The sequence below is a fragment of the Rhododendron vialii genome, chromosome 8a (assembly GCF_030253575.1).
Source record: "Rhododendron vialii isolate Sample 1 chromosome 8a, ASM3025357v1".
In the NCBI taxonomy this organism is placed as follows: domain Eukaryota; kingdom Viridiplantae; phylum Streptophyta; class Magnoliopsida; order Ericales; family Ericaceae; genus Rhododendron; species Rhododendron vialii.
In genome coordinates, this window is record NC_080564.1 from 8,535,801 (window position 1) to 8,563,142 (window position 27,342).

General features: G+C 37.9%; 4 protein-coding genes across 4 annotated transcripts; 2 read left to right on the forward strand and 2 right to left on the reverse strand.

Annotated features, from left to right (window-relative positions):
- The first annotated feature begins 273 nt into the window (after nt 1-273).
- Nucleotides 274-3,893, forward strand: LOC131335618 (probable serine/threonine-protein kinase PBL7). Its single transcript, XM_058371066.1, has 7 exons — nt 274-1,127; nt 1,611-1,843; nt 1,939-2,196; nt 2,284-2,456; nt 2,536-2,615; nt 2,742-2,877; nt 3,218-3,893. Exons 1-7 carry the CDS (start codon nt 793-795, stop codon nt 3,560-3,562), a joined length of 1,560 nt encoding a protein of 519 aa, XP_058227049.1. The 5' UTR covers nt 274-792; the 3' UTR covers nt 3,563-3,893.
- Nucleotides 3,894-3,934: 41 nt separating this feature from the next.
- Nucleotides 3,935-5,638, reverse strand: LOC131335620 (polcalcin Bet v 4-like). The gene has a single exon (XM_058371069.1). The coding sequence runs from the start codon at nt 5,549-5,551 to the stop codon at nt 5,294-5,296; it is 258 nt and encodes an 85-aa protein (XP_058227052.1). The 5' UTR covers nt 5,552-5,638; the 3' UTR covers nt 3,935-5,293.
- A 555-nt stretch (nt 5,639-6,193) lies between these two features.
- LOC131335619 (probable fructokinase-6, chloroplastic) lies at nt 6,194-14,073 on the reverse strand. The gene is made up of 7 exons (XM_058371068.1): nt 13,507-14,073; nt 12,347-12,558; nt 10,986-11,198; nt 9,281-9,478; nt 8,998-9,135; nt 7,662-7,778; nt 6,194-6,550 (listed from the first exon to the last, which is right to left on the reverse strand). Exons 1-7 carry the CDS (start codon nt 13,673-13,675, stop codon nt 6,410-6,412), a joined length of 1,188 nt encoding a protein of 395 aa, XP_058227051.1. The 5' UTR covers nt 13,676-14,073; the 3' UTR covers nt 6,194-6,409.
- Nucleotides 14,074-22,261: 8,188 nt separating this feature from the next.
- Nucleotides 22,262-23,241, forward strand: LOC131335621 (probable calcium-binding protein CML18). The gene has a single exon (XM_058371070.1). It carries the CDS (start codon nt 22,438-22,440, stop codon nt 22,903-22,905), a length of 468 nt encoding a protein of 155 aa, XP_058227053.1. The 5' UTR covers nt 22,262-22,437; the 3' UTR covers nt 22,906-23,241.
- The last annotated feature ends 4,101 nt before the right edge of the window (nt 23,242-27,342 follow it).

Sequence of the window (27,342 nt, forward strand, 5' to 3'; positions counted from 1 at the left end):
ATGCAGTCCTCGTCTTTTTCTCCCACCATAGATTTCAGGTTTGAAACCTCTTAAAATGATATCAACTGCTTTAAAATCAATTTATATAAAGTTTTATTTTGATTTTAATTAAAGCTCTGACAAGTAGGCTGTGGAATTGATTTCCTAAGATTAGTTAATTTTTTAGAAAGTGGGTCCGAATTTATGAAAAAAAATGCAGTCCACACCTTCCCCCTCTCTCTCTCTATATCTCACGTGGGTTGAATTGCAGTCATATTTTAGTACTACTCATGAAACCAGTGAGCCATAAGCATCCCTACCTTTTCCTTGATCAGTTTATTCACCTAGCCCCCCTCTCTCTCTCTCTCTGTTACCGTTGTAGGTTCTGGTTGCCTTTCAGCACCAAGAATCTCCCATTCTCTCTCCATCAGTTCACGCTTTCCACCCTCCATATATTACAACACATTCCTCCATTTATTAAAAGTTTTCTCTGCATCATATTCCTACACCTTCTCCCATTAACGACGTATACAATCTACCACACTTGCCCACCTACGCATATATATTATACACAAAAACCCCAATTAACAATCTCCCGAAACAGTTTCAGATCAAGAAATAGAAAACATCAATTTACCCCCTTTTCCCTTTCTCTTTTGTGACATTCTCTCCCCTACTACAAGCAAAGCAACTCCCCACCTCTCTCTCTCTCTCTCTCTCTCTCTCTCTCTCTACCTTTTATTATTCCCTTCACTATCTGTCAAACTTTTTTGGTTTCTGGGTTTCTGTGATCTCATAGAGATCTGCTTCAAAATGGGGGCTTCCCGAGGTAGTTACCCAATTAACTTTGCGTACCCTCATCTTCACAACCAAATCGCTCCTACTACTTCCTCTGTAGCCACTGATAGTAGCAGAAGTAGTAGTGACTGTGACTGTAGTAATGAACTAAAGATTAAATCTTTGTTGTATAAGATGATTTGGGAATTTGGGTTGGGCTGTATTCTTCCTCAATCTCGCTCCAAAAATCAGAGGGAGAAGAGAGAGAAGAAGAGTAGCAGCAATTCAGAGCACAACAAGGCGTGGTTGCTTGCTGAATCTGGCCCAGATTTGACTAGTGCTGACCCACAATCAGTGCACTCCTCTTTCAGGTTTCTGTTTTTTTCTTTGGGGTAAAAATTTCCTCTTTTTTTTAGGGGTAATCACATGTTAGGAATGTCAAAAACACAATGTACTATTTATTTTTTTTAATTCGATACGTAGTTACACAACTGGAGAATCACGTAAAAATTTCTATGTCGTTTCTTTGTGTTCTTTCTTGATTTTTTCGCAGCCGATGTACTTCTTTTCCTTTTCTTTCATTTGATTTTGATACACAGTTACACAACAAGAATATCAAGTTCAAATCTCTGTGTCGTTTCTTTGCGTTCTTGCTTGTTTTTTTTTCTTTCTTGATTGATTCTTGGTGCGTGATTGTGCGGGTTGGGTCGAATTCGCACAGAGAGATATGAGGCCTTCTGCCAATCCTTACTCATTTGTTTCTGAAATTTTTCAGTAAAAAGATTTGGTATGAAAGAATCGCGTAGACCTCTCACTCCAGGTAGAAGGTCTAACTTGGAGGTGTCCTTTTTCAGGTTCAGTTTCTGCTCCCAAGTTGAACTCGAATCGATGAATGTGGCTAATCTCAATCCCTCTTCTGCGACTGTCTTGATGGTGAATTTGGACAATGGATTGACTGACTCTCGTTCTCGTGAGCTAAAATGGAAAAGAATTGAGTCACTGGAGAGTAGTATCTCTCCTGTGGCTCACACCTTGATTAGGTTCTCCTATGGTGAAATCCTATATGCTACTCGCAATTTTTCTAAAGGTATTGAATCGGGTTTGTTTGTTTTTTGAATTATTTTCATTCTTGCTTATGGGTTTGTTGTTGTTGATTGTGATTGATTTTGTTGTTGTCGGTAGGCAGGGTTTTGGGCAGAGGAGCATTGAGCTGTGTTTTCAAAGGGAGAGTTGGGTTTTTGAGGGCCACTGTAGCGATTAAGCGGTTGGATAAGGAAGATAAGGAATGTTCAAAGGCATTTTGTAGAGAACTGATGATTTCTAGTTCACTCCATAACCCAAACATCGTTCCTCTTTTGGGGTTTTGCATTGATCCTGATGAGGGTTTGTTTTTGGTCTACAAATATGTATCCGGTGGAAGCTTAGAGCGGTATTTGCATGGTATTATGAATAATCGCTTGTCTTATAAGTGGACAATTGGCTTCATTTTTGTTGAAGTTACATGACTCTGGGTATACCCGTTTGCAGACAAGAAGAGGGGAGTGAAGGGCGGTCCATCACTTCCATTTTCCGTGAGGTATAAGGTTGCCATCGGAATAGCTGAGGCCATCGGTTATCTGCACAACGGAGCGGAGAGATGTGTGGTTCACAGGGACATTAAACCCTCGAATATCCTTCTATCTTCTAAGAAAATGCCAAAGGTAACGATGGATCATTAGAATTCGGTTTATTTTTGTTGGTGTTCTCGTAATATGCTAACAATATCATTGGTATTTCTAGTTATGTGACTTTGGATTAGCTACATGGACTACTGCACCTTCGGTACCTTTCCTTTGTAAAACTGTGAAGGGAACATTTGGGTATGATCTCATTCTCAAGAAGACTTACAAATTAGAATGAAGCAAAATTACTATCCCATTTTTTGTTTCTTGTTTGACGGTCATTTGTTTTCTTCCATCTCCTGAAATTTTTAGTTAATTTTACAGTTACTTGGCCCCTGAATATTTCCAGCATGGGAAGGTATCTGATAAAACTGATGTCTATGCCTTTGGGGTGGTCCTTTTGGAACTTATAAGTGGGCGGAAGCCGATCGGTCCAGGGGAAGAAAACTTGGTCGTGTGGGTATGTCACCTTTCTGGTTTCTGCTTAATCACATTCAGTCAACTTTCTGACAGTTGAATCTGTGGTTCTTATTACCTTCCAATACTCAGTTATAAGGTCTGGAAACTTTTTTCCGGTTTCTGCTTAATCACATTCATTCGATCGTTTTATGTGGCAATATGGTTCCATCATTATGCTACGATATTTTTTTCCCTTTTTTTTTCGCGAAAGTGACCTTTGTTATGATTCAGTTATTTGAGTTTTGTGGGTATATATCGTAAGGTGTGCTTTAAATGTATCAGAAGCGATAATCGTTGTTGATTAACGTACTAAAAGATGTTGGGTTCTTCTTCCTTTGCAGGCAAAGCCACTGTTAGAGCAAGGCGCCATCGAACGTTTAGTTGATCCACAGCTCAAATTCACTCCTAAAAACTCAAAACAAATAGCCCGGATGGTAGAAGCCGCAGCTGCCTGCATAAACAGCGAAGAATCCCGGAGACCTGACATCGATCAGATTATCACAATAATAAGAGGAGAACAATCACTTAATACGTCTACCCTGAAGAAGTCCTGCTTTCCAAGTAGCGGTAGCATGATTGGTAACCCTCTGTTTCAACGGACGAAAAGCGAGATGAACAGTCATTTAGCGTTGGCGATGGTAGGAGTTTCAGAGTTTGAAGACGATGATCTTGTTTATTGCCGGTGAACTTAGTCAAATAATCCTTCCAAATGCTCTCTGCTCCCGCTCTCAATCCCCACTCTTGCGGATTTTAGTATTCTGGGATGTGTTTCAAAAACGCTTTCACCCTCTCACTCGCACACCCGCATGCGAATGATGTGACTTAGCCGGTGAACATAAACGCACAGAGCAATCTTTTTTTTTCTTTGTTCTTTTGATTTTTTTCGCCTCTGGTTTTATTCTGTTGGTTGCGCACTTTGCGCGCAAAGTGTTGATATGAAAATAGCTTCGAAGTTGTATATAGGAATGGTTGTGTCGTGAGCGATTTCTAGCTTGTTTACAGGTCTTCTTGCTTTCAGATGAAAGAGATGATCAAATAGTTTTTACTTTTTAAAAAAAAAAATCTCCCTCTCGTGTTGCAATTTTCTCTTAAAAAATATATTTAATTTTTTTCGGACTTTTGCATTTCGTGTGGTGGTCGGCATGGGGTGCGTATGCATGGGAAACTTGAGGTGAATAAAGAATGGAAGAATGTGTGTCTGTCTATTTAGGGTTCGACTTCTCGTCGGTCCCTTCGGACCGTCTAGTTTCGGTATTTGGGCCTCTTTCGGGCCACTTTGATGGTCAGAATCGTTTCCCTCGTAGAGAACATGAACCTTGCCGAAGCTCAGGTGATTGAAGTGCGTTAAGTATGATTTTGAAACACATTTATCTTGAGCGAAATAGACTGTCGCATTGGATAAGAATCTATTTATCTCAAGATAAATATGTTGATCATGTATAGGCTGATATTCAGTAGCTATTTCGATCATGATTGATGTATTCGATGAATTCTAATAAGCGAACGGTTTGGCTCATTGAAGGCTAAAATAAACTCCACCCAAACCATTCTTAAAACCGCCAAGCCCTCTGGAATCATCATTTTTAACGCCAGAGTAGTTGACACACAACTAAAAAATTAAGGAAATTATCAACGGCAAAGAGTCCCCTGAGCCTGTGAATTTGAAATTGGGCAGTTAGAGATTGGAGACAATCCAACCTCTAAGGAAATTATCAATTGCACATTTTTTTCTTTCTTTCATTTGTTTTCTCTTTACTGCAAGAAGAAGGGTCCTGTTTGTCAAACGTGAAGTTATAAAAAGAAAAAAGAAAAAAAAAGGAGGTAAGTAAACGGTCCAAAGAACAACCATATGTAAATAAGATTAAAAAATAATTGGGTCAGCCGATTATATTCGTGATAATAAACTTAACTAAGATGGCATATGGAGCACAAGTACATAAAAAATACCAATCTGTTGTGTAATAAAAGGGACAGGTAAACCTATGAAATGAAAGCCACAAGACAGCATTGACGGATGAAGTAATGATACTACCTCCGTTCCAAAAAGATTGTCCGGTCTGCAAAATAAGAACTTAAAAATAATAGTACTTTTTTTTCGGAAAAAATTTCAAACTTTTTTTCGCTAGTTGCTTAATAGTATGGAGTATCAATGATTTCTTTTAGTTTATCAAAAAAAAAAAGTTAAAATTTTTCTTGAAAATAAATGTGTGTTTTTTTTTTTTAAACTTCTTGTTTTGCAGACTGAACAATCTTTTTTGGCATTCGAAGGCATAGGGCAGAGATGAAGTTTGGAACCGTCTTTCATACGGTTGCGATAGAAAACGTGCACACAACACATCACCTCATGTTAATTTTCGGTCTAGTTTTCTTAACTTTTCTAGGACGTGTTATCTGTGTACCCTACTATTTGGTCAATCTCAAAATATTTTGGCAACATCTTTCACGAGGCCCTTGTTGGCTCTGGCGAAACTAATGAATTCCTCGAACGAAATGAACCCGTCGCCGTCAGTATCGATCTCCACCATCATTCTCTTGACTTCGTCTGCCGTGACGGAGCCCAACGCCTTCAAGGCCTCCCCGAGCTCCGTGGAAGAGATTTTGCCGTCCCTGTTGGCATCAAAATGCCTGAAGATCCGCTCGCGCTCCGCCTTGTCCTGTTGAGTATCCTCAGCCATTATTTGGTTGTGGCTGCGTTAGGAGGTGTTTTGTTTTGGAAATTAGGTTTCGGTATTTCTGTTGAGGGTTTGGGAGATGGAGTGACTTATTAGAGTTTTATAGAGGAGGGTGTGGTTGTCCTCTGGCCTCGGGGAGGCAATGTCGGATCGCCTGAGGAATGAAGCTAATTTTAGATGTTTTTTCCTTCACTATAAGCTGTGGATTAGATTTCAACAACTGTTGGAAGGAGGAAATAAGTTTGCAGCGGACATTGAAATAAGGATTCGCTTGAATGATGTTCTCGTATATCCCATCCTCTCACGATGCAGCTATGGATCATACCATACCACATCCCATCCTCTCACGATGCAGCTATGGATCATACCATACCAGAATTCGACTTTTCTGATCCGATCGGTCCGTTTGGAACCCTGAATGTGTCAAACATTAAAGAAAGGGCTTCTTCCAAGCCAGCCCCATATGGTAACGATCACTACGATTAACAGATAGTAAAAGTGATTTTTTACGCATAGATAATTTACAAATTGGGGCCTAAAAGTAGCACACATTAGATCACCAATAAGAGACTTGTGAAACATAAAGGGGAGAAAATAAGCAGAGAAATCATAAAAGAAGAAAAGTGAGAGACTGTTCACCAGAAATTCATGGATACAAAATTCTGCTTATTGGAGTAGTAGAAAAAGAGGATCAAAGTAATTACAAGAGGAGGTTCTCAAAAATCCCAGACAATGCACATGAAACTAGGATAAATGCATGCCATTTTTTTGGATCTGCTTGAATGTGAAGTTCTTTGCCCAATATCATCAAAACGAAACAAGAAAAATGCTTACAGAGTAGAATAATTACAGAGCAGTTGATCAGAACGTATTTCCTGAGCCAAGTATGGCAGCAAACACGTCTTCTTTAGTTGGCAAAGCTGGAATTGCACCTCTCTCCTTGACAGTCAATGCACCGCAACCATTTGCAAACCATAGAGCACCTCTTAGTCGCTTCTCGTCCTGAAAGATATTCAGATTTTCCAGTAATGTTGGGCAGAATGAAATGAGAAAGAGACCTGAATCAATTTGCCAAAGAAAAACTTTCCGTGCATACTGGCAAATCCAAATTTACAATGCACAGTTTGCACCAAGAAGAATACCATGAATAATACACACGGGAAATGGATACAGGCAAACGTATTCTACAATTGAGTATTTTCACCTGATAAAGAAAAACCCAAAGGGAAATGCCTAATAAAAGACTGAATAGAACTCTCAGTAATCATATTTTGCTTACCGACCCTTGTGCTAGGACATTCTCATTTATGATTACCACAAGAAGTTTCTGACATCTGTCAATATGGAAAAACTATCCAAAACATGTAGTTGCTGTATGTATCAGTACTGCTCTCTAGGCAGCTAGGTGTATGTTTTCTGCACGCGTCCGAGTGAGAAAGAGGAGATATTGAACAAAATACAACTTTTCTAAAAGCGGTATCATTTTAGCAGGCTTTTAGGGTAGAGGTGGATTTCCTAAAGATCTACCATTTTCCAGGTGAATGCTAGTAGCAGGCTCTAACATCGTCTATTTTTGTTTCCCCTTCTCAAAGATGATCCTCACCATTTTTTATCCATGTTATGTCGGATAGAAAAGGCTAACCAGCAAATGCTTTCTTGCTGAGCCTGACCAGTACACATGTTTAAAACATGGTGCTGAGCATTATTAAGTACAATTATTCGGAGTGACGACCATATGCTCATGCCAGTTGTTTCTTTCGTGTGATGTGGTGTGATATAAAGTAGTGTGGTGTGATATAAAGTAGGGTGGTGAAATAAAGTAGCTTACTACTTTTGGGAAGTGGTGAAATATGTAGTGTCTGTATGTGAAATTATTAGTCTAGCTTTTCAAGATGCCATGATGATGTATCCCATGTGTAATAGTAGTAGTCATGATGTATCTAGGAACCTTCCAGGCCTCTCTTCATTATAAAAGAGGAGGCTTTCACCAATGTATCCTCAGACTTAAGCAATAATATATTCCTTGTGTTGTGTTCGCTCTATTCGTGATCCTAACCTACTTTGTGTTTGTACCCACTTCATGTCTGATTAATTACTTCAATGAAAACAGTACCTCTAGCAATGTGTCATCCTCAGCCAGTTGTGCTAATACTCCAGCCACAAAAGCATCTCCAGCTCCTGTAGAGTCCACTGCGTCCACCTTTAAACTCGTAACTCTGCCAGTGAACTTCTGAAAGAACACATAACTCCAGCCAGCTTCAGACGCACAGTTATAAGTGATGACAGTTAAAAAAAATGGAGCTGAGCAATGCAAAAATGAATTGGTAGATCACTAGTGCCACCAGCAAAAACATATGTACGAGAAAGAGAGCCAGCGGCGGCTCTAGGATTTTAATTTAGTGGTAACAAAAATGTAAAGAAATTTTTTGTATACAAAGCCCTATATCAAACAAACATATTTATTTTGCTTTTTTTTATTGGGTCTGGTTTATTTTGTTTCGTTGAGTTATATTGTTTACTTATTCACAAATTTAAGTGAATTTTTATTTCCTTTAGCTACATATGAATGATCAAGTGTTGACAATATATTCCAAGAAAAATCAAATATATGTGAACCTCCTTGGGACAATGAGATATAGTGGAGCTGCCCTGAAGAGAGCCACCGCCCATACGCCCTCCACCCCAAGATAATATCTCTAGTGGTTTCTGAGGTCATTTCACTATCTTTTCCTTGTGGAGAGCGGACAGGCGGTTGGGAAGAGAGTCTACGTTCTATCTTTGGCAGGTGGAAGGGATAGGCGCGTGTGAATAAAATCTTTCTTGTGTGGGTATCGGATATGGAGCAGGGAGCAGAGGAAAGACCAGAGAGAGGGCAACCTTTAAGCATACAAACTAAGATTCTAGAGAATGGTTGATGTTCAACAAGGTCGAGTGTAGGTCCCTTGGTGACAACACCAGTCTAGGTGAGTTCAGCTCTCAAGCTTTACAATCCTATCTTCTCTTCAAGAATGAGGTAAACATGATATGATACAGAAAAATGACTTCTCCCATATTTGCTTAGTTGTCAATGTCAAAGACTCAAAGTACGATTGCTTATGCCGACAAACATAATGACTGCCTGATATTCTCTTCAAAAGGAGAATCTTTTAGTTTTGTGTAGAAAAGAAGAAACCTTCTTAGTTTCATTTCCAAAGCAAGGACATTATGCCAAAATGCAAGCTGAGTGCACCTATCTTCATAACAATATGACAGGTTTCTCATTTCCACTAATCAAAGGAAATAGAGGAAACCAAACAAGCACAAGTGCACCTATCTTCAAACAATACGACAGGTTTCTCATTTCCACTTATCAAAGGAAATAGATGAAACCAAACAGACAGGTAAAACACCAAAAAGAGCTTTTCAGCATTTGTTCAATCTAACAAATAATAACTATTTGGAGGGCTTACCTTTGTGAAGTACCGGCAACCCTCTGGGCCTTGAGTGACAACAAGCAATTTAAGCTTTGGATGAAACAATTTACGAACAACAACATCATAAGATGGATCGTCCCCTTTAGTCAAGAAAGAAACCTCTTCTTCACTTACCTGGTTAGTAAAATTAACACAATCAGCAGAAATGGAGCTTCTGAGAACATTTTGTTTATTGTGATTTATTCGTACCTATGACAAAGGATTGCAAAAAAGCCAGATAGACAAAATGTCAGGATGATGTTTTTAAAGGGAAGACTACCTTAATTATATCAGCCATCTCCCATATGCTCAAAATCCCTTCTCGGGCACTCTCTTCAGATTCCCACAGAGGAAGCCTCAAATTAGGATCGTAAGACAAAATCACACCAGCATCTTTGGCAGCTTTCGCTGCAGCAATATGAGCAGACTTGCATGGTTCTGTTATCAAACTTATGGAACCATAGTGAAAAATTTTTGCCTGCCAGAGTATATAACATATTACCAGATATTTCTAAACAAACTGGACATTAAGAAAGAATGCATGTATATATATGTGTGTGTGTGTGTGTGTGTAAACTATATTGTATTCATTTGTAGATAGAGGTTTGCTGTAGTGCACATGCATAATAAATATGTCTGAACATATTTATCAGAAAGAAGACATTCATATGAATATCAAGAAACACAAAAAACTTTTTATGCGACAATGTTTCGATTTCGATATGCGCAACCTGTCCAGAAATACCATTGACAATGCTGTGACTGTACGAAAAATGGGGCACACAAAGTTATTCTACGATTTTTAGTGCTTTATTGAAGAACATCTAATGGCCTTTAAAAGGGGAGAAAGTAGAACTGTGCAAAGACGAAAGCTCAAAGAAAGCCATAGCATTTAGACGATGAGTAGAATGAATGGGGAATATGATAAGCCTGTTAAAAGGATGGAGGTACGTGGCGAGTCAAGAGACAAATGGCCCATTGACCCTTCAGTAAAGATAAACAGGGGTGGCTTGTGGATAATGAATATGTAGCAAGGAAAGGGGCATGCTATAAAGCACAGCAAAAGACTAGAACTGAGGAAAGTTTTGAAGGCCAAAAACCATATATATGGAAGTCCGGAAAGAAACAAAAAGAAAAGACACAAAAAAAAGCCCGTTAGAGATATTATAAAACATTACATACAAACATGCTAAGTTACGGGAGAGGAAAACTGGAATTGGAATCACATTAGATGTACAAAAAATGAAGGTTCACGAGAATTGGCAAAAGAAGAGGAAATCAAAGAGAGGTGGAGAGCTAATTTTGAGAGGTCAATGAATGAAATTGTATGGGAACTGAGTTTTACACGAAAGTGCTAATAGTACAAGGAGATTAGGAGTTTTTTTTCCCTGTAACATAGAGAAATAAAAAAAAGGTAGAATTGAATCAATTGACTCAAAAACTTCTTACAGGCTAAGAACCCCACAAGCATTACCTCCTAGCAAGCTACCCAAGACAAGCTCATTCGGAGAACAGTGCCAAAAAATATGACAATTAAAACACAAGTAACTGAAAGGTCCAATTCTATCAATTGCTCCACATCTCAAGAAATAAATCACTTGTTCAGCGGGAGCAAATTTAAAGAATCTAGGCATTAAAGTGTTTTGTTATTCATTATCTGACAAAAGTTGGTAACTGTTTCCATGAAATATCGACATGGTTATAAGGATAAGATGGGTAGGCATTGAAGTTAGTTTTTTGTTTTTCTTTCCAATTTTTATGCAGCACAGCATGAGTAATTCTAAATAATTCCTGACTCCTGTTTATCAGAAATATCCTCATCATATAGTTAACAACTTTATGTGTGTGAAAGTTAAACTCATATCGCAAAATATCCACATAAAATTGCATTTGATATCATGTAATCATACTAGAAAACTACTTATGGTTTTCTTTCACGCCATGCTTTGCCTCTTGCTTTAAGTGTCCAAGTACTCCTCACATACCTTCCTAATTAAGTCATAATCAAGTTCGGATTCTTGAAGCAGCATATCGGCACTAGGATTCCGATAAAACATAAACTCACGTTCCCCATCACTTCTCAGTGTGACAAATGCTAAAGCAGTTCGGGCACCAGGGTCAAAGCGTATCCCTTCACTGTTTACCTTATTCTCCTTCAAAATTTCAGCAAGCATGTAGCCAAACTCATCTTCCCCCACCTGTGCACATTGTATACACATGAACCATCTCAGTAACATGAGAAACTATTGTCTTTTTCCAATTATGTGCATTGACAAGCACATGACAAGCTGTTCATGGAAAACCAATTTGAGATACAATTTAGGTTAAAGCTCTGAAGAAGTTGATAGATACTGTGTTCAACTGGAGCTAGATTTTCAAAGTACAGTTTAGAAACGAGTTCGCAGCTTGGAAGATCAACGGGTGTGAATAGTATTTCACATTCATATTAAATAGGAATCATGGTCAATGACTTCTGTCACACAAGAAACAAATATTTTTGGTTTGTTTTGAACTACCTCTATTGACAACAACATGACAAACTATTCCTGGAAAACCAATTTTGAGATACAACTGAGGTTGAAGCTGAAGAAGCAAGTAGATACGAAGTTTCAATTGTACGGAGAATAGATTCTCATAATACAGTTCAGAAAACAGTTCACCGCCTAAAAGATCACCAAGGTAAATTGCATTTCAGATTCACGAACAAATAAAAATAAGACGTTGATCACTCTAGATGACTTCTTCACAGCCATAATAGGGATGGTACAGACTGTAGATAAGTGTATCCACGAAATATCCAGAGAACCTATTTCTTCAATAGAAAAACAAATACCAGAAACAGTAGGAGTGCTCAAATAAAAATGATTCGAAAGTGTCGAAAGGACAGACCAACTAGGGTAATCAGATACAGTGTTATCCAATTTAGGTGCACAGAACTCCATATAACTGAGTTAGTAGGCTCGAACTACATTGGCACAACAGAGGCTGCAATTGGATTCCATTACACCTAATATATGCATGCATATGTGAAGATTTGGAAAAGGTTGAAGAAGAATCAGATCAACAAATAAAGAAACTTGGACAAGCTCATAATTTTTTTTTTCCCTAGAGGCTACGGAGAACAAATTTCAAATAGGCTGAGATAATACAGAAAGACATGTTAACTTGCAGTTCAACTGAAATAACACTAGTTGGACAAGGCCACACAAGGAACACGATAATGGTAATAGGCTGAGATATACCGGCCATTGTACAAACATTTTGGACTAATGAAGGGGGAATAACTTCACAGTAGTTCTGCAGATCAGGAACAAAGTAGTCAATCTTAATATGTTCCAAACAATACCTTGCCAATAAAAGCAGATGAACCACCAAGACGAGCAATACCGACAGCAACATTAGCAGGTGCCCCTCCAGGAGCTTTCTTAAATGCAGGTGCTTCAGCTAATGAGAGCCCACTTGTTGTTGGAACAAAATCGATTAGCATCTCTCCAAAGCAAACCACAAGGGGGGATTCATTTCCTTGAGGTACCCCCTCAGTGCTCGGAAATGCCTTTCCTAAAATAGAAAAACAAAGTTGACAGAGTTTCATGAAAAAAGAAGAAGAGCCAAACTGAAAATTTGGTACCGCAGTCTGTACCAAATAGATTTTTTTTTTTTTTTTTTAATGTTCTACATCTCCATGAGTAATTATCTTTCCTGAAAATCGGCCATTTCAGTCCATGGCTAATTTAGTTACAGCCCCCCCCCCCCCCCGCCCTCCTTTTAAATTTGTATTTTCCCCTTTTCTTTCCAACCCTTTTGTCTATTGCATTTTTCATATTCAAACACAGAACTAAGATTCCTGATATAGAACTCTGGACATTGAGCCCAACACCTTAGCGTTCTGCAACTATCCAAATGCATCTATGTACTTATGATTCAATAAGTTCACCAACCCCAAGGGGCAGCTCAAATGGGCAACAGGGATAAGATGTAAACCCAGACATCCTGAGTTCGAAACTTGGCAATCTCCTTGGGCCAAGTAGCAAGAGAGAAATCCATTGTGAATCCCCTAGTCCCGGCATGGTGGGTCTGCCTTTGACCGGACTGGGAAAGGGAATAGTAGGGGTGCATATAAGCTGGCCCAGACACCCTTAACTGTCGAACCAAAAAATAATAATAATAAGTTCACCGTGGAATGTGGATCCATAGCCTTTCCAAACGTGCCCGCTTATATAATTTGAAGGATTCACATCACCTCTCAAAGTCCAATTATGAACTCACTTGCAACCTAACGAGAGATTATATGAATATCCAAAATTCATTTATTGCGTCGAGCTTATTAACTGAAGCATAAAAATCATCCATAGACGTTGACAACTGAAAAACCAAACAGTAGCAAATTGATGGAACCACAAGATTCAAGTAATTTTATCTCGGAAGTTAAAAAATACATGAATACAGCCACAGGCTCTAGATAATCAAAATAATTTTCTCTCGGAAGTTAAAAAAATAAACAATTACCTTTCAGTTGACATCTCGCATGCGCAGTGGGAGGCGGAGAAGAAAAGGCCGATACGTTGACTAAACATCGCCTGAAAATAGGCGAACACGAAGAAGAAGAAGAAGAGGAAGAAGGCCAAGTGTTCGAAGGCACGCCGCTGAAGCACAGGGAGAATGAATGCAGGGCCATAAAACCAGACTATCAGTAGATGCGAAGACAATTGATCGAACACAAAGAGTTCGTTTTGATATTCAACGCCTAATCGGATGAGCTTTGGTTAGAGGTGTTGTGTTGGCACTGGAGTGGAAGTTCAGGTTGAGAGGAACAAACCCTAGTTTTGAGCTGGGGTACAGTGGTAGCTCTTTTGGAGAGAGAGGAGAGAGAGGCGGAGAAAGCGAAGAGAGAAGAGTAGTAGCAGCAGTTTGCAGTCTGTCGGAGTTTTTGGACCGTCCTGCCGGCCAACGACCTTTCAGTCTGTTAGCAGAGGGAGCTCTTGACTGTTGACTCTCGGGGATTTCAGTACTCAGGAGTCCTCTGTTTACTTTCATTCGTGTAACTAAAATCAAGATTTGGCGGTATCGACGAATTGGCTGGAGACTTAGGTGTTGTTTCGTTTTAAAGTTTTAGGTTCAAATTTTTTTATTAATAATTTTTTGGGTCATTTTATCTCTACGTATAAGCGTGTGAAATGATTATGGGAGAAACTGTAGAGATTAGTCTAAGATGCGTGTACCCTGCATTACCAAACGGTTGTAGGAGTGGAAGGAACTATAGAGATTAGTCTGAGATGCGCGCAAGCTGATCCGAGACACCATATATTACCAAAACAAAAAAAACAAAAAACTTAATCGAGATCGATAGCTCCATATATGAAACAACAGTGTTTTAAAAGAAACGAATTCATTTTTTTTTCCGTGAATGTAACTACTCCCCTGTCCCAAAATAAGCGAAAATCCTATTGATATCGACGGTACCGTAGGGAAAATACACCGACGGCCACCAGACGGCCGTCTCCGGCCACCGGACGGCCGATCCGAGCCGTCCAAAAATTTTAAAAAATAAAACCGAGTGGGTTTATGCGAGAATCAATGGCATCCGAGGTGTGTAGAGTACTTGATCCAAACACCCATTTTTCGTGTATATACACGAATATACATATATGGATGAAAAATGGGTGCTCGGATCCAGTACCCTACACACCTCGGATGCCATTGATTCTCGCACAACCCCACTCGGTTTTGTTTTTTAAAATTTTTGAACGGCTCGGATCGGCCGTCTGGTGGCCGGAGACGGCCTTCCGGTGGTCGTCGGTGCATTTTTCCTACGGTACCGTCGGTACCAATAGCAGTACTCCAAAATAAGTATCTCCTATGCAAATATGTGTAATTTATGAACAAAACAATAAAGTAATTCCGTGTTTTTTCGCACCAAATTACTTATGTGCATAGTTTTTTCAATTTATTTGCACTGAATTAAAAATCAAATTGAGTTCTTTAATTTTGTGCCAAAAACCACGGAAGTATTTTATTTTTTATTCAAAAATTACATGTCTTTTCGTAAGAACACTTAATTCCGGAACGAAGAAAGTGTAAAACTATATAATGTATGTAGGATGTTATTATGCATGTCGTGATGATATTTCTCGGATCAGTTTTATATTTCATACTGTTACTTTTGATCTACGCCAAAATTTTATTAGAAAGAAACGAATCAGATTATTGAAGTGAAACCTATCCCAATTTGAACTGAATAATTGAACCTCTCCAATTCCCTGTTTTTGGCCCAAAGTAGAAGTAGTTGGACGCATTTGGGAAAATGACGGCTCATGACGTTTTTTAATAATTAATATCTGTCAAAGACATACTGAGAATATTTGTTAATACTGAAAATATTATTAATAAATATTAATTATCAAAACAGATTCTTAGCCTTCATGGTGCATTTTGGTGGGATAGCCTGGAATTGTATTGGGCCTTCGTAGCCGGGGGTTGGTAAAGAAAATGGAGGAACTCGTGGACCAAATCCATTCCACTTTCATGGGTTGGGATGTTCATTTTCCCAACTGGTAGACCATGGATTTGGACCCAGAAAGGATAGGTATAGAACTCATGGTCTGGGATGGTCACTCCATTGACCAAGGGTTGGAGAACCATCAAGCTGTTCATGAACAACCATGGTCTGTTCTGGAGGACCTTAGATCTGTCCTCAGGATCTTCAAACCGAAACAGAAAGATGTTGTTATTCCAAGGGGTCACAGAGAAAGAACCTCTTGTTTTCCAAGCCACCGTAAAACAATTAGTCATGGCCTGGGAATTAAGGGGTTTAGGGTTTAGAATTTTTCCTACCAAGCAGAGATTTCCCACTTCCCCTGTTTCTCCAGAGCCCTCTTCGAGATCCAAAAACTCTACCTCTTCCATCGACAGATGGTAGCGAAGTAGATGGAGAGAAACGGGGGGAACAAAGAGGAGAAAAAAAAGATGGAAGGCTAACCGAAGAAAAGAAGAAGATTGGGAAGAAGAAAGGAGGGGGATGTGGGGCAGGAAGAGGGGATTAATGGAGAGACAGGGTTAAGAGGAAAAGAAATTTCCAAAGGTCGACGGTCGACAGTGGAAAAGCTAAGGTTACCACTAGGGTTGGGACTCATTTTAGTGAGAGAGGCTCTCATTTTTAGAGAGAGGAATTCAATGAACTGAACTGAATAATTGAACCTCTCCAATTCCTTGTTTTTGGCCCAAAGTAGGATTAGTTGGGCGTATTTGGGAAAATGACGGCCCCGAACGTGTTTTCATAATTAATACCTGTCAAGAACATACTGAGAATATTTGTTAATGCTGAAAATGTCATTGGTGGGTATTAATTATCAAAACACACCATTTTCCGTCATTTTCCCGGCGCATTTTGGTGGGATAGCCTGGAATTGTATTGGGCCAGGGGTTGGCAAAGAAAATGGAGGAACTCATGGACCAAATCCATTCCTCTTTCATGGGTTGGGTTGGGTTACTTTTGTTTTTTCTTTTCGGCACATCACATGGGCCTCCCATGAGGATTTTCATAAAAGAAAATGTCCCATTAAAATGGATGAAAAGTGTGTAAAAGTGTTTTGAAAAGGGTAAAAAGTGCACAAGAGTGTGTGTTTTTTTTTTGGTCTTTTATTTGCTTACCCTGGTTCCAGTAAGCCTTCTTTTTTTTTTTTTTTTTATAACTGAGAAACAGCCCTACAGCTGAGCCACAATTGGACCTGACTGCGCAACCTAAACTTCGGGGGAACTAGCGCGGCCACGCTGGTCATGGCTCCACACTTACTATCAGGGCACTCATCCGGTGGGAAATCGAACCCTTGACCAAGGAGAGTTCTCCCAAAGTCCGTCATTCGCTCTTACCACTAGGACAACCTTTGAGTGTGTCAGTGTCACTAAGCCTTCTTATTCAATAAGTACTTATTCTGCAACTTTGGGAGGGAAAATAAGAATCCTTATTCCACTAAGAGTTTTTAATAAATACTTATTATTGATTGCTTAAATATTTCAATATGGATGATCTTGTTTGATACTCCTAGATCTCAATTAGTTCTACTACACAAAATTCGTAAAATCATAAAATTCATTATAGATTGAAAGATATAAGCAATCAAAAAATGACATAGATTTTGAAATGTAAAAATAAAAAGGTAAAAAGTTAGTGGAACATGAGTTCTTATTGGATAAGAAATAAGTACTCCGTACTTATTTTGTTAGTGGAATGGAAAATTCATCGCTTGCAATCTATCTATCTATCAATCAATATACTATAGAAATGTAGTTGAAGCCACAAGCCACTCAATCCTAAATTTCTAAAATTTTGAGTTTTTAAAAAAAAAAATGAGAGAGAGAGAGAGAGAGAGAGAGAGAGAGAGAGTGTGTGTGTGTGGGGGGTGGGGGGTGTTGTAGATCAATGTTATTTTGCATCGCATGCATTGAACGAGTACAATGTTTATTTTTTGTTTTTTTACAAATTAATTTGATTTAATTTTTTTAAAAGTAACTTAATTTGATTTAATATTTGTTCAATGCACGGAATCAAAAAAATTCACATTGATATTTTTTTCTTGAACTATCTTTTCTTGGGTGTCTGCTAAAGGGACAACATGTGTGTTGGGCCAATCTGGACCGTCCTACTCGGCAATGGAAGGCTCAGATTGCATCTCGATCAAACAGATGCAACACACATGATGTTACAGAGGGAAAACAAGCACCCCGGGTTCCTTTTCTATCGACTAGCGTCGTTTCCGTTCGATGCACGAGACAAAATATTTGTGTAGCTCCGCTACAAAATATCGAGCTCACGCAAAATTTATTATTTGTCTCGTGCATCGAACATAAACGACGGTAATAATAATACATGATAGAGGGTCTAACCTAAATAATCTAACATAAATGCCATTCATGACGAGATAATACCATTTGATCTAAATTATTGATTTTATTCGTTTTGTCGAGTTTGATTTTATTCGTTTTTACGAGATAATACCATTTATTTCGGGCTAAAAAAAGTGATCTAAATTATTGATTTTATTCGTTTTGTCGAGTTTGGCTGGTCTACAGAAAATCATACCACGTACATATAACTATCGACAAATTTATCTTGAAGTATACTTCCAAAATCATAACAGCCGTGAACTTTTTTTTTAAGATGAATGTGCTTCGCTCATGGCTTTACCAATATACATTCGAGTAATATTTAGCGTAGACGACAAACTACACGGAGTGTGCAACATGAACGGTACAGATCATATTTTTGAACTTCAAAAAGGGCTAAATATTAAAGGTCTCGTTCTTGTAAATTTATAAATTTGAAATTTATTTCGGTTTTTTTTACTTTTCGTAACTTTTTATGGACGGATTTTAAAAAAATTTAAATAATACGACACTCTAGACAAGTATAATAGAGAAATTAATTCTCGCACTCTATTTTTGTACTTATAACCAGCCCATTGTGCATGCAATAATGAGTGAGGAAAGCAGTCCACTCGTTTTTGGTTCACACAAGTCACAAACCAACCTTTAATGGGAGACCAATCTGCCGTTGGGACGGGTAACAGTCATTATCATAAAGCAGCGCCTCCACACACATCCCTCTCCTTTACGCCAACGCAAATACAGTCCAGTGCATCTGGAAAAAACACACACTACTCGCTTTGCTTTGCAATCACGTGATCCCCATTCCTCCTCCCTCCATCACGCGAAACGTGTCCAACTCCTACTGGCTCCCACCATCATACCCACTCCGAAATACGCAGGCCACCGCATGAGCCACGGCATATGTGTGGAGCCTATTCCAGATTCTATAAAAATAAAATAAAAATTCATAAATCTTATTATTATTTTTTTGTTTATGGGGCCTTGCGAAAAATGAGTTCTAACGGATATCAATAGATATGTTTTCTGAATGTGTAGGATAAACTCGAAATTTTCTCTTACGAATTCAAAAAACATACCTATCGGTATCCGTTGAATTTGATTTTTTACAGGGTCTCGTAAATAATTATTTTAAAATTTATAAATATTTTTTTTAATATTTTTACGGAGTCCGAAATGAGCTGTACATGATGTGCCGTGGCCTACGTGCGGTGATATTAGACTTTTTGCCAAAAATTAATGCGTTCCATCTCACGCCACGCCAAAAGTTATAACTTCGGCCACCCTCTTTATCATGCCCGAGAAATTATTCGTTGCCCTTGGGTCAACTCGTCAATTTTGACAGATGGTGTCTCAAACCAATCAAAACTTGTCTTTTGAACTTTTTGTCATAACTTCTGCCACATCAACAACTCTCAATGGCCATACACCCAAACAACACAAACGGCAAAACAACGGCGTTATGATCTACCTACTCCTGTCTTTTCAACCCTGACGTCCTTTGCTATTCTCTCTTACTTTTTTTTTTTTCAATAATTCTAGTGACACTTTCAAACACACACTCACACTCACATGAGTGGTGGGTGTGTGTTTGGGTGTGAATTTTGATGTAGTAATATAATTGCCTAACAGTTCAATCTTGATTTTTCGATTCGCATAATTTTTTTAGATTGATTATCTGTCTCGAAGAGAGAAATTTAAAAAATATAAAATTATGATCGGAATTGCTAACATTTCTATTTATTTATAAACGAAATGTAAACGAAGTTTTGCTTTTTTTTGTTTTTTGCAATCTTTTGAACTGCTAACAAAATTATTTATCTCCAAACCTATTGTTATTTTACAGAACTGCTAACGTTTCTACAGTGGCTCAGTTCATCCGGCGAGTCACTTTTCACTAGGTAGGCAATGTCTACGCAATTTCATAGAACTTTCGAAACGGTATTTTTTAATTGATTAGCATACACTGATTACAAAACTAAATGATCCGAACCAGTCATTCTGTAGGGCTTGTTAAGAAGTTTAGGCATTAAAATTTTATCTCCAATCAAAATGAAATTTTCTTGAATGATATTCTCGACGACACCGACTATATCCGCAATTGGGATTAACCGTTTGTCCACTATTTTTTTGGTGTTTGTTATTTTTTTGCAATTTTTTTTGTTTGCTTTTCATTGTAATATTTAGGATTATTCATTAGTCTCGACTGAATTACTTTAGAAAAGTATAACTATGGATTGAAATTCAAAAAAAAAGTTCATATAATGCCTAGAACAATAGCAATTGTTTTGTACTCCCTCCGTCCCTATTTAATTGTCCACTATGGTTTTGCGTGCATTTTCAACTGCTTAAATTTCTCAACGTATATTGCTAAAAATATATAATATGGATATTTTTTTTGGGTAAGTATGCAATATGGATCTTGTTTGATAGAGCTCATTTTTTTTCTATCAGACAATGATTTCAAAAACATAAAACATACTATACGTCGAGAGATATAAGCCGTTTAAAATGCACGCAAAATCGTAGTGGATAATTAAATAGGGACGGAGGAAGTAATTTTTTGTATCAAGTAAACTTTTTTCTTTTGCTTTGGATCAGAATATTTATTTTGTAGACACAAGAAATAGATGATTAATTCAAAAAATATGGCACGATTAATAAAAATATCAAAAATAAAAAAATACCAGAATTTTGGGAGATTGGGTATTTTTACGTTATTTTTTTGTCATTTTGGGAGATTGGCTTATTTAGCCAAACGGGTAAGAATATTCGTCTTTGAACTGAAAAAAAAAAAAAGTATTTCAAATCTTACGCGCCCATTTTAAAGAGTGAGAAAGAAATTACTCCGTAAGATTGGAACTTGGAAGACTGTGTGCCAGACTGCCAGTGGAGAGAGAAGACTATGTCAGTAATAATTATTGCTCAAATGGTGATGGACTTCCGTTTGAGTTGTTTTGGGTGGAATGGTGACTGACATCTCATCCACAAGGCATTCTATGATTGGTATGAGACACCACGTAAAAAAATGACGTGTTGCCCCATGGGCAACGAATAATTTCTCATCATGCCTTGTTCCCGGATCAGATTATTCGGGTTGCCGGAGCGACATGGGATCAATTCCACTCCCAAGCCAATACGGAGGATCGAAAACTGTTCGTCTCGTAGAATCTGTTATTTAATCAACGTCGATGAAAAAAATCAAATTCATCGAATATTAATAAAAGTTTAAACAAATCATACTTTGTTTCACAAAATGGAAAGATAGGTGACTATATCTGTCCATGAAACAAAATATGATTTGTTTAAATGTTTATAAATGTCCAATAAATTTGATTTCTTTTCCTAATGCAGCTAAGCCTGTGTTTCACATAGTTTTTTTTTTTTGGCGAGACTTCAATTTTTTTTCGTATTTGTTAGTTTTGTGTCAAACTTTTGTGAATTATTAGTTCGTCTCGAAAAAAGAAATCAAAAAAGTAAAAAATTATGACTTTTATCCAAATAGTTTCGAAATTATTCAAGATAAAGCCATAAAGCCCCAAATTATCTTGGATATTTTTTCAAAATATTTGGGTAAAAGTTATTATTATTATTATTTTTTTTGATTCCTCCCTGTGAGACGAACCAATAATTAGCAAAAATTTGACAAAAAACTAACAATTGCGAATTTTTGTAAAGAAAGACAAAAAATAACAAAAATCCCAAAAAAATTGTACGAAACAGGGTCTAACCGTGTGTTCTACTAGATGGACAATTTCGATATTTTACCCAAAAGTTTTGGAGTGGGTTTCACACAAACGAGCGATAAGATAGGAGTACCTTAGAAGATCAGGCAAATAATTTCTCTCTTCCTACTCCACAAAGGGACGCTAGGACTATAGTTTGCGTTGAAGAGGCACATCAGAGTACCCATAACAATACGGATCGTAGTTCAATCGAGGAATTTATTACTGTATCAAAATTCAAGTTAATAGCAACACATTTATTAGCACATGATCCATATAGATTTGTTTTATAATTCATTTTCTCTCAATCATACTAACCGATATTTCATATTTGTTAAGAAACATAAATTTATTTAATTTTTTTTTAACTATTGATATCTGATCGCCATAATTTTTATTTAATAGTTTTTTTTAACAAATCTAAATAAATAAAAATGGAGATGTCGCCAAGCACTTCCTGTCAAGCAACATCTAGCTATTTCATCTCGGCACAGATGATTCGGATTAAATCTAATCAATGCACATAGATCTGAACCATCTATTACTCAATCAAGATTCGAGCCATCAATTTACGAGATGAACTGTCGGATCGAGCGGTCGGCACCTCTGCTTGGCTGTGAGTATCTCAAAAGGTCGTGCAATAATTCCGTAGCGTGTTAGTGTACTCTAGGACCCAAGTACGGAAAAACTGCACCACACTCCAACGCGTTAACGCGTTTTAACCTTCAAAACCGCGTGATACCCCACCACTCTCTATATATAATGTACAGTGTACACCACCAGAAAACCCTACGCCCGCAGAAACTCTGCCCGACTTTACTCCCTCTCTACAATGGCGAAAAGTAATGGCAACGGTTACGTTACGTCGCTGGGCGGCGCAAGCGAAGTGGAGCAGGTATTCAGAAAGTTCGACTCGAACGGCGACGGCAAGATCTCCGCCTCGGAGTTCGCGGCGGTGCTCAGGGCGCTCGGCACCGAAACCTCGGAGGAGGAGGTCGGCCGCGTGATGGCGGAGATCGACAAGGACGGCGACGGCTTCATTGACCTCCGCGAGTTCACCGAGTTCCACGGAAACGGAGCGACGTCGTCGCCGGATTCGAACAAGGAGCTGCGCGACGCGTTCGACCTGTACGACAAGGACCGGAACGGGCTGATATCGGCAAAGGAGCTGCACGCAGTGATGAAGAGCCTGGGGGAGAAGTGCTCGCTGGCCGACTGCTCGCGGATGATCGGTTCCGTGGACGTCGACGGCGACGGGTGTGTTAACTTTGAGGAGTTTAAGAAGATGATGAAGGTTTGATTTAATGAGTATTAGTTTAATAATTACTAGTGCTTAAAAAAAATTTGAAGCCAATTAGTAGTATATTAGATTAGGGCAAATCCGCAAAGGGGGATGGTTGCTAACGGTACGCTTTTGTGTTTTTGAGCTCTTGGGAAGAAGAGCTTTCAAATATTCCTTTCAAATATTTTCTCCGTCCGGATTTAATTGTTCTTAGTTATATTCTAACCGGCTAATATTTCTTCCATCCAAATTTAATTGTCCCCAGTAGGGCGTAGTAGTAAAGTTTCAATTATGTCTGTGGCTATGATTGACTGGAACTAATATGTGGAAATTTACAGTAGTTCTGATTCTTCACTATTGAGAGTTCAGTAGAGTTGTCTATCTTTTCTGCTGGATTTCTCTCCAAATTTTTTTGTATCTATTCTTTTTTTGACAAATTTTTTTAATTTTATGCCTTAATTTTTGAGATTAATCATTCGTCTTTGCAAGAAGAATCTAAAAAGTATTTCCTCCGTCTTAATTTATTTATTCCAGTTCTATTCTAACTGGATAAAAAAATTAGTTATATCTTTTAATTGGTAATGAATTTTATATCCAATATGGATCTTATTTGATAGATCTCAATTTGTTCTATAATACAATGTTTTCAAAATTACCTAAAATATTATAAATTACAAAATATAATCAATTGAAAAGTGGCCGAACTGTCAAAAGTAACAGTTAAATTGGGACGGAGGTAGTATTAATAATTGGATTGAAGTTTAAAAAAATTCATATAAGAGACATGAAGGACAAAAATAAGTTTGATATATTTTTAGATAGTGTTCCACTAACAACTTTTCACTTTTTTCGTTTTATCCTTATTTGAATTTTTTTTTCGATTGATAGTCTTGGGTCAATTTTTTTTGACTGTTAAATTCATTTCAACAAAACGAATTGAGAAAGTAAAATTTTTTTTTACTTTTACGAAAATATTTTGAATAATGACAACTTTTAAGAACAAAAGGAAAAAAGTAAAAAAAATTGTTAGTGGAACACCACCTTAAATTTGATATATTTTTGTCTTTAGTGCTTTTTTTTTCCTCCTGATTTTGGTCCTTTAAAAATCTTATGCTATGCAGTGCATTTAAGTTTTAGTTTTGTGGGGGGAATAATCGAACTATACGCTGAATCTTCATACACACAAAACTCTCGGGGCTTGGACAATATGAAGTACAGAATTTAACCAAGAGGGAGGGAAAGAAAGATGGAACACAGGGGTCGTTTGGATGCATCTATGAGGAGGGGATTAGCTTTCACCCCTTCATAAGACCTTGGGTCCACACTTTGCCTCCGTTTGGGAGCCACAAAGAGGGGGGTTTTCAAGAAGACCGGTTCTTGGCTAAGACCGGAGAAAGGGGGCACCGGGGGTATTATTTTCGGATAGGGTTTGAGGTGACCATAAGTTATACCCCCTAATCCCCCTCAGAATTTGACGATTCTACCCCTCCTTATCCCCCTTCCCCAGTGGCGGCTCCAGGATTTTATAATAGGGTGTTCAAAAATTACCTTGACTCTAATAACTTTAGTAACAAATAACACCTTCACCAAATCTCATACTTTAGTACGGCTCCAAGATTTTGTAATAGGATGTTCAAAAATTACCTTGACTCTAGTACATTTAGTAACAAATAACACCTTCACCAAATCTCATACTTTAGTACAAATAGTGCAATAAAAAATCATAAGGTATACTTGCAATTTTACAATTGTTCTTGACGACTTTTCATATTTTGAGGCAAATAGAAGGCATCGATGCACAAATATCATTTCGAGAGAAATTATGGTGTGAATAAATTGAGAAAGGCCTATTTGGAGATATGCTCTCTTATTTTGTCCCTTATCATCATGTTGTTGTAGTCTTTCATCGAAATGAAGATTGTGAACTCAGCAAGTTTTCGCTTAGAAAAACTTTGAGTGTTGCTATAAGCAAAAGTTTTCGTCAAAAAACTTGTTCATAATTCCATTAACTAAACAAATAAACATCGATAGTTAATTAATGTCCTAAATATTAAATTAGTAGATTTAGATTGGAGGAAATGAGCATGGAGGCGATTGTCTTTGAGAGAAAATACAGAGCACGATATTGATATCATTAGATTTTTTTCTCTTCTAAACAATTTTTTTTTTCTTTATGAGCGTAAGCTTTGTTTGGGATAATATATTGGGTGTTCAATTACGAGTCACTTGGACTAATGGGTGTTCAAAATATATAAATTAAGTGTTCAAAGAAACCTAAAATAAAATTACTACTAGTAAAAAAAAAAATTAAAAATAATAGGGTGTTCAACTGCACACCCTTCCATGGGTGTGCAGCCGCCACTGCCCTTCCCTCACCCCCAACCTCCCATTTCTGTATGCCTCTTCATCACACACATGCACACCCAGATAGGTAAAAATGGAAAATAGAGAGAGAGAGAGAGGGAGGGGTACCGTGACAACGGCGAGGAGGCACCGAAGATCGTGAAAGCTGTCTCCGTTCTTGTTTCTTCTTCTTCATCTTCCTTTTCTGCCGCTGTTCTCTCTCCCCCTTTTTACAGCGACAAGGGTTAAAAGAGAGTAGGAAAATTATTTGGTGCATGTGTGCCATGTATTTCATAGACACCCCCACTCTCTCTGTCTACAATAGTAACAAGGAGATTATAAAAAGGACTAGGAAAAATTATTCAGTGCATGTGTGCCCATGCAATCCCACCCATCCACTGTGCTTAAAAAAATGAAATTATTGCTTTCTTTTGATCCAAAATAAACAAAATTATGAAATAAAACACTTTAAAAAAAACAAATTATAATTTTTGATACTTATTAAATTGATTAAATTATAAGTAAAATAAATTATTACGGCTTAAATTGTGAAAGAATAATTAAATTTGTAATTATATATAAAACGTAATACATAATTAATTTAGGGATTGCACAAGGGCAAAAAGGTCATTTGACAGCTTTTTATATAATCCACAATTCTTTATACCCCCTATTAATCCTCTATCCAAACAAAGTATTATTTAATCTCTCTTTTCTAATCCCTCATCCAAACAACCTACTATTTAATCCCCCCTCATAAATATCACATCAATGTGGGTCATCCCTTATTAATTAATATCCCATACTATCTTATCACCCATTCTTAACTAATACCCTCAATCTTTATTCCACATCCAAACGGGCCAATATAAATATATGAGGTTGAGCACCTTACCTGCTTATTGGAAACCACACAAATTTACTATTTCATCCATCTCAATTTGTTTGTCCAATTTGGAGAATACAACTTTTTTAGGAAGCACAATCATTGCACCTATAAATCCTCAACTTTCCAAAAGTTGCCTTCCTAACTTTTTGAAAAATATTACTTTAGTTCAAATGGTAAGGACAAAAAGATAATTTTATAGTTTTTGGTCCCTTAATCTTTCAAAGTGGGGAAAACATTTGGGGACGAGTAAAAGTCAAAAAGTGAAAAAACAAATTGGAACGGAGTATAATCAATTGAGGAAACCCTCGAAGTCTCTCTCTATACAAATTACAACATCTTCTTTCTCATTATTCTAAAGCTTTTGTTTTGTTCTAGCCCGGGATACTAAAAGAATCGTCCTCAGAACCCACTATCTTTAAGTTTTCATTTTGACACTTATGTTTTCATCCTCACTCTTTTTTAATTCCGAAAGTGCCCTTATATATATATGCACCGAAATTTGGGATTGGAAAATAATGTCTCTCATCTCTGCGAAAAAACCGGTGATCAGTGGTCATTTAATTCCTAAAATTTCGACAAATTTTTAGGATTTTCTTATGTGGTGCAACTATTCCCATAGGGGATGAAACCCCTTTCCATTATCACCAAATTCAAAACAGATCTGTCTTACAAACTGTCTCCCATCCTTCCGATGGCCATCCCCGCCGCAAATCCGTCCCCTATCCCCATCGCACATCCCCATCGACGTCCTCCACATCCCCGTCCTCGTTGCTGGGATCCTTGTCCCTGTACGCTGCATCCATGTCGGCGGAGTAGCAGTGTTGGCAGCAACTGCAGCGGGAGGAAGACGGAGACGCCAATTGGAAAGCCACCATCGATTCCGTCGCCTTTGCTGCCACTACTGGTCGCACGTTTACCGATGACCGGCGGCAATAACTTGGTGTTTCGAGAGGGTTCACGAAACGAGAAAGAAAAAGTTTTGGTCTTTCAAATCAACCATGACAGGCTATTTCAAACCAAAACGGTACCTTGTCTGCTGGTTTTTTCCCCCGATGTTATTGAACCGTAATGATCAATTTGGTTCATGGTTTAAGTTAAAACCTCATCTAACCAAAACCCTCTAGCTGACGACCGGCGGCGATAACCAGGTGTTTCGAGAGGGTTCGGTTGCCTTAATATTCCATGTGTCTAAATTATGTAATGGTTACGTAGTAAAGCAGAAA

Bases quoted from the DNA above. Each gene is read 5' to 3' on its own strand.
- LOC131335618 (XM_058371066.1), top strand. From the start codon at position 793: ATGGGGGCTTCCCGAGGTAGTTACCCAATTAACTTTGCGTACCCTCAT. The intron at 1,128-1,610 runs GTTTCTGTTTTT...GTCCTTTTTCAG, and splicing joins TCAGTGCACTCCTCTTTCAG to GTTCAGTTTCTGCTCCCAAG. The intron at 1,844-1,938 runs GTATTGAATCGG...TGTTGTCGGTAG, and splicing joins TACTCGCAATTTTTCTAAAG to GCAGGGTTTTGGGCAGAGGA.
- LOC131335620 (XM_058371069.1), bottom strand. From the start codon at position 5,551: ATGGCTGAGGATACTCAACAGGACAAGGCGGAGCGCGAGCGGATCTTC.
- LOC131335619 (XM_058371068.1), bottom strand. From the start codon at position 13,675: ATGGCCCTGCATTCATTCTCCCTGTGCTTCAGCGGCGTGCCTTCGAAC. The intron at 11,199-12,346 runs GTATTGTTTGGA...CAATGTGCACAG, and splicing joins CATCTGCTTTTATTGGCAAG to GTGGGGGAAGATGAGTTTGG. The intron at 9,479-10,985 runs GTATGTGAGGAG...ATACTCTGGCAG, and splicing joins ATTATGACTTAATTAGGAAG to GCAAAAATTTTTCACTATGG.
- LOC131335621 (XM_058371070.1), top strand. From the start codon at position 22,438: ATGGCGAAAAGTAATGGCAACGGTTACGTTACGTCGCTGGGCGGCGCA.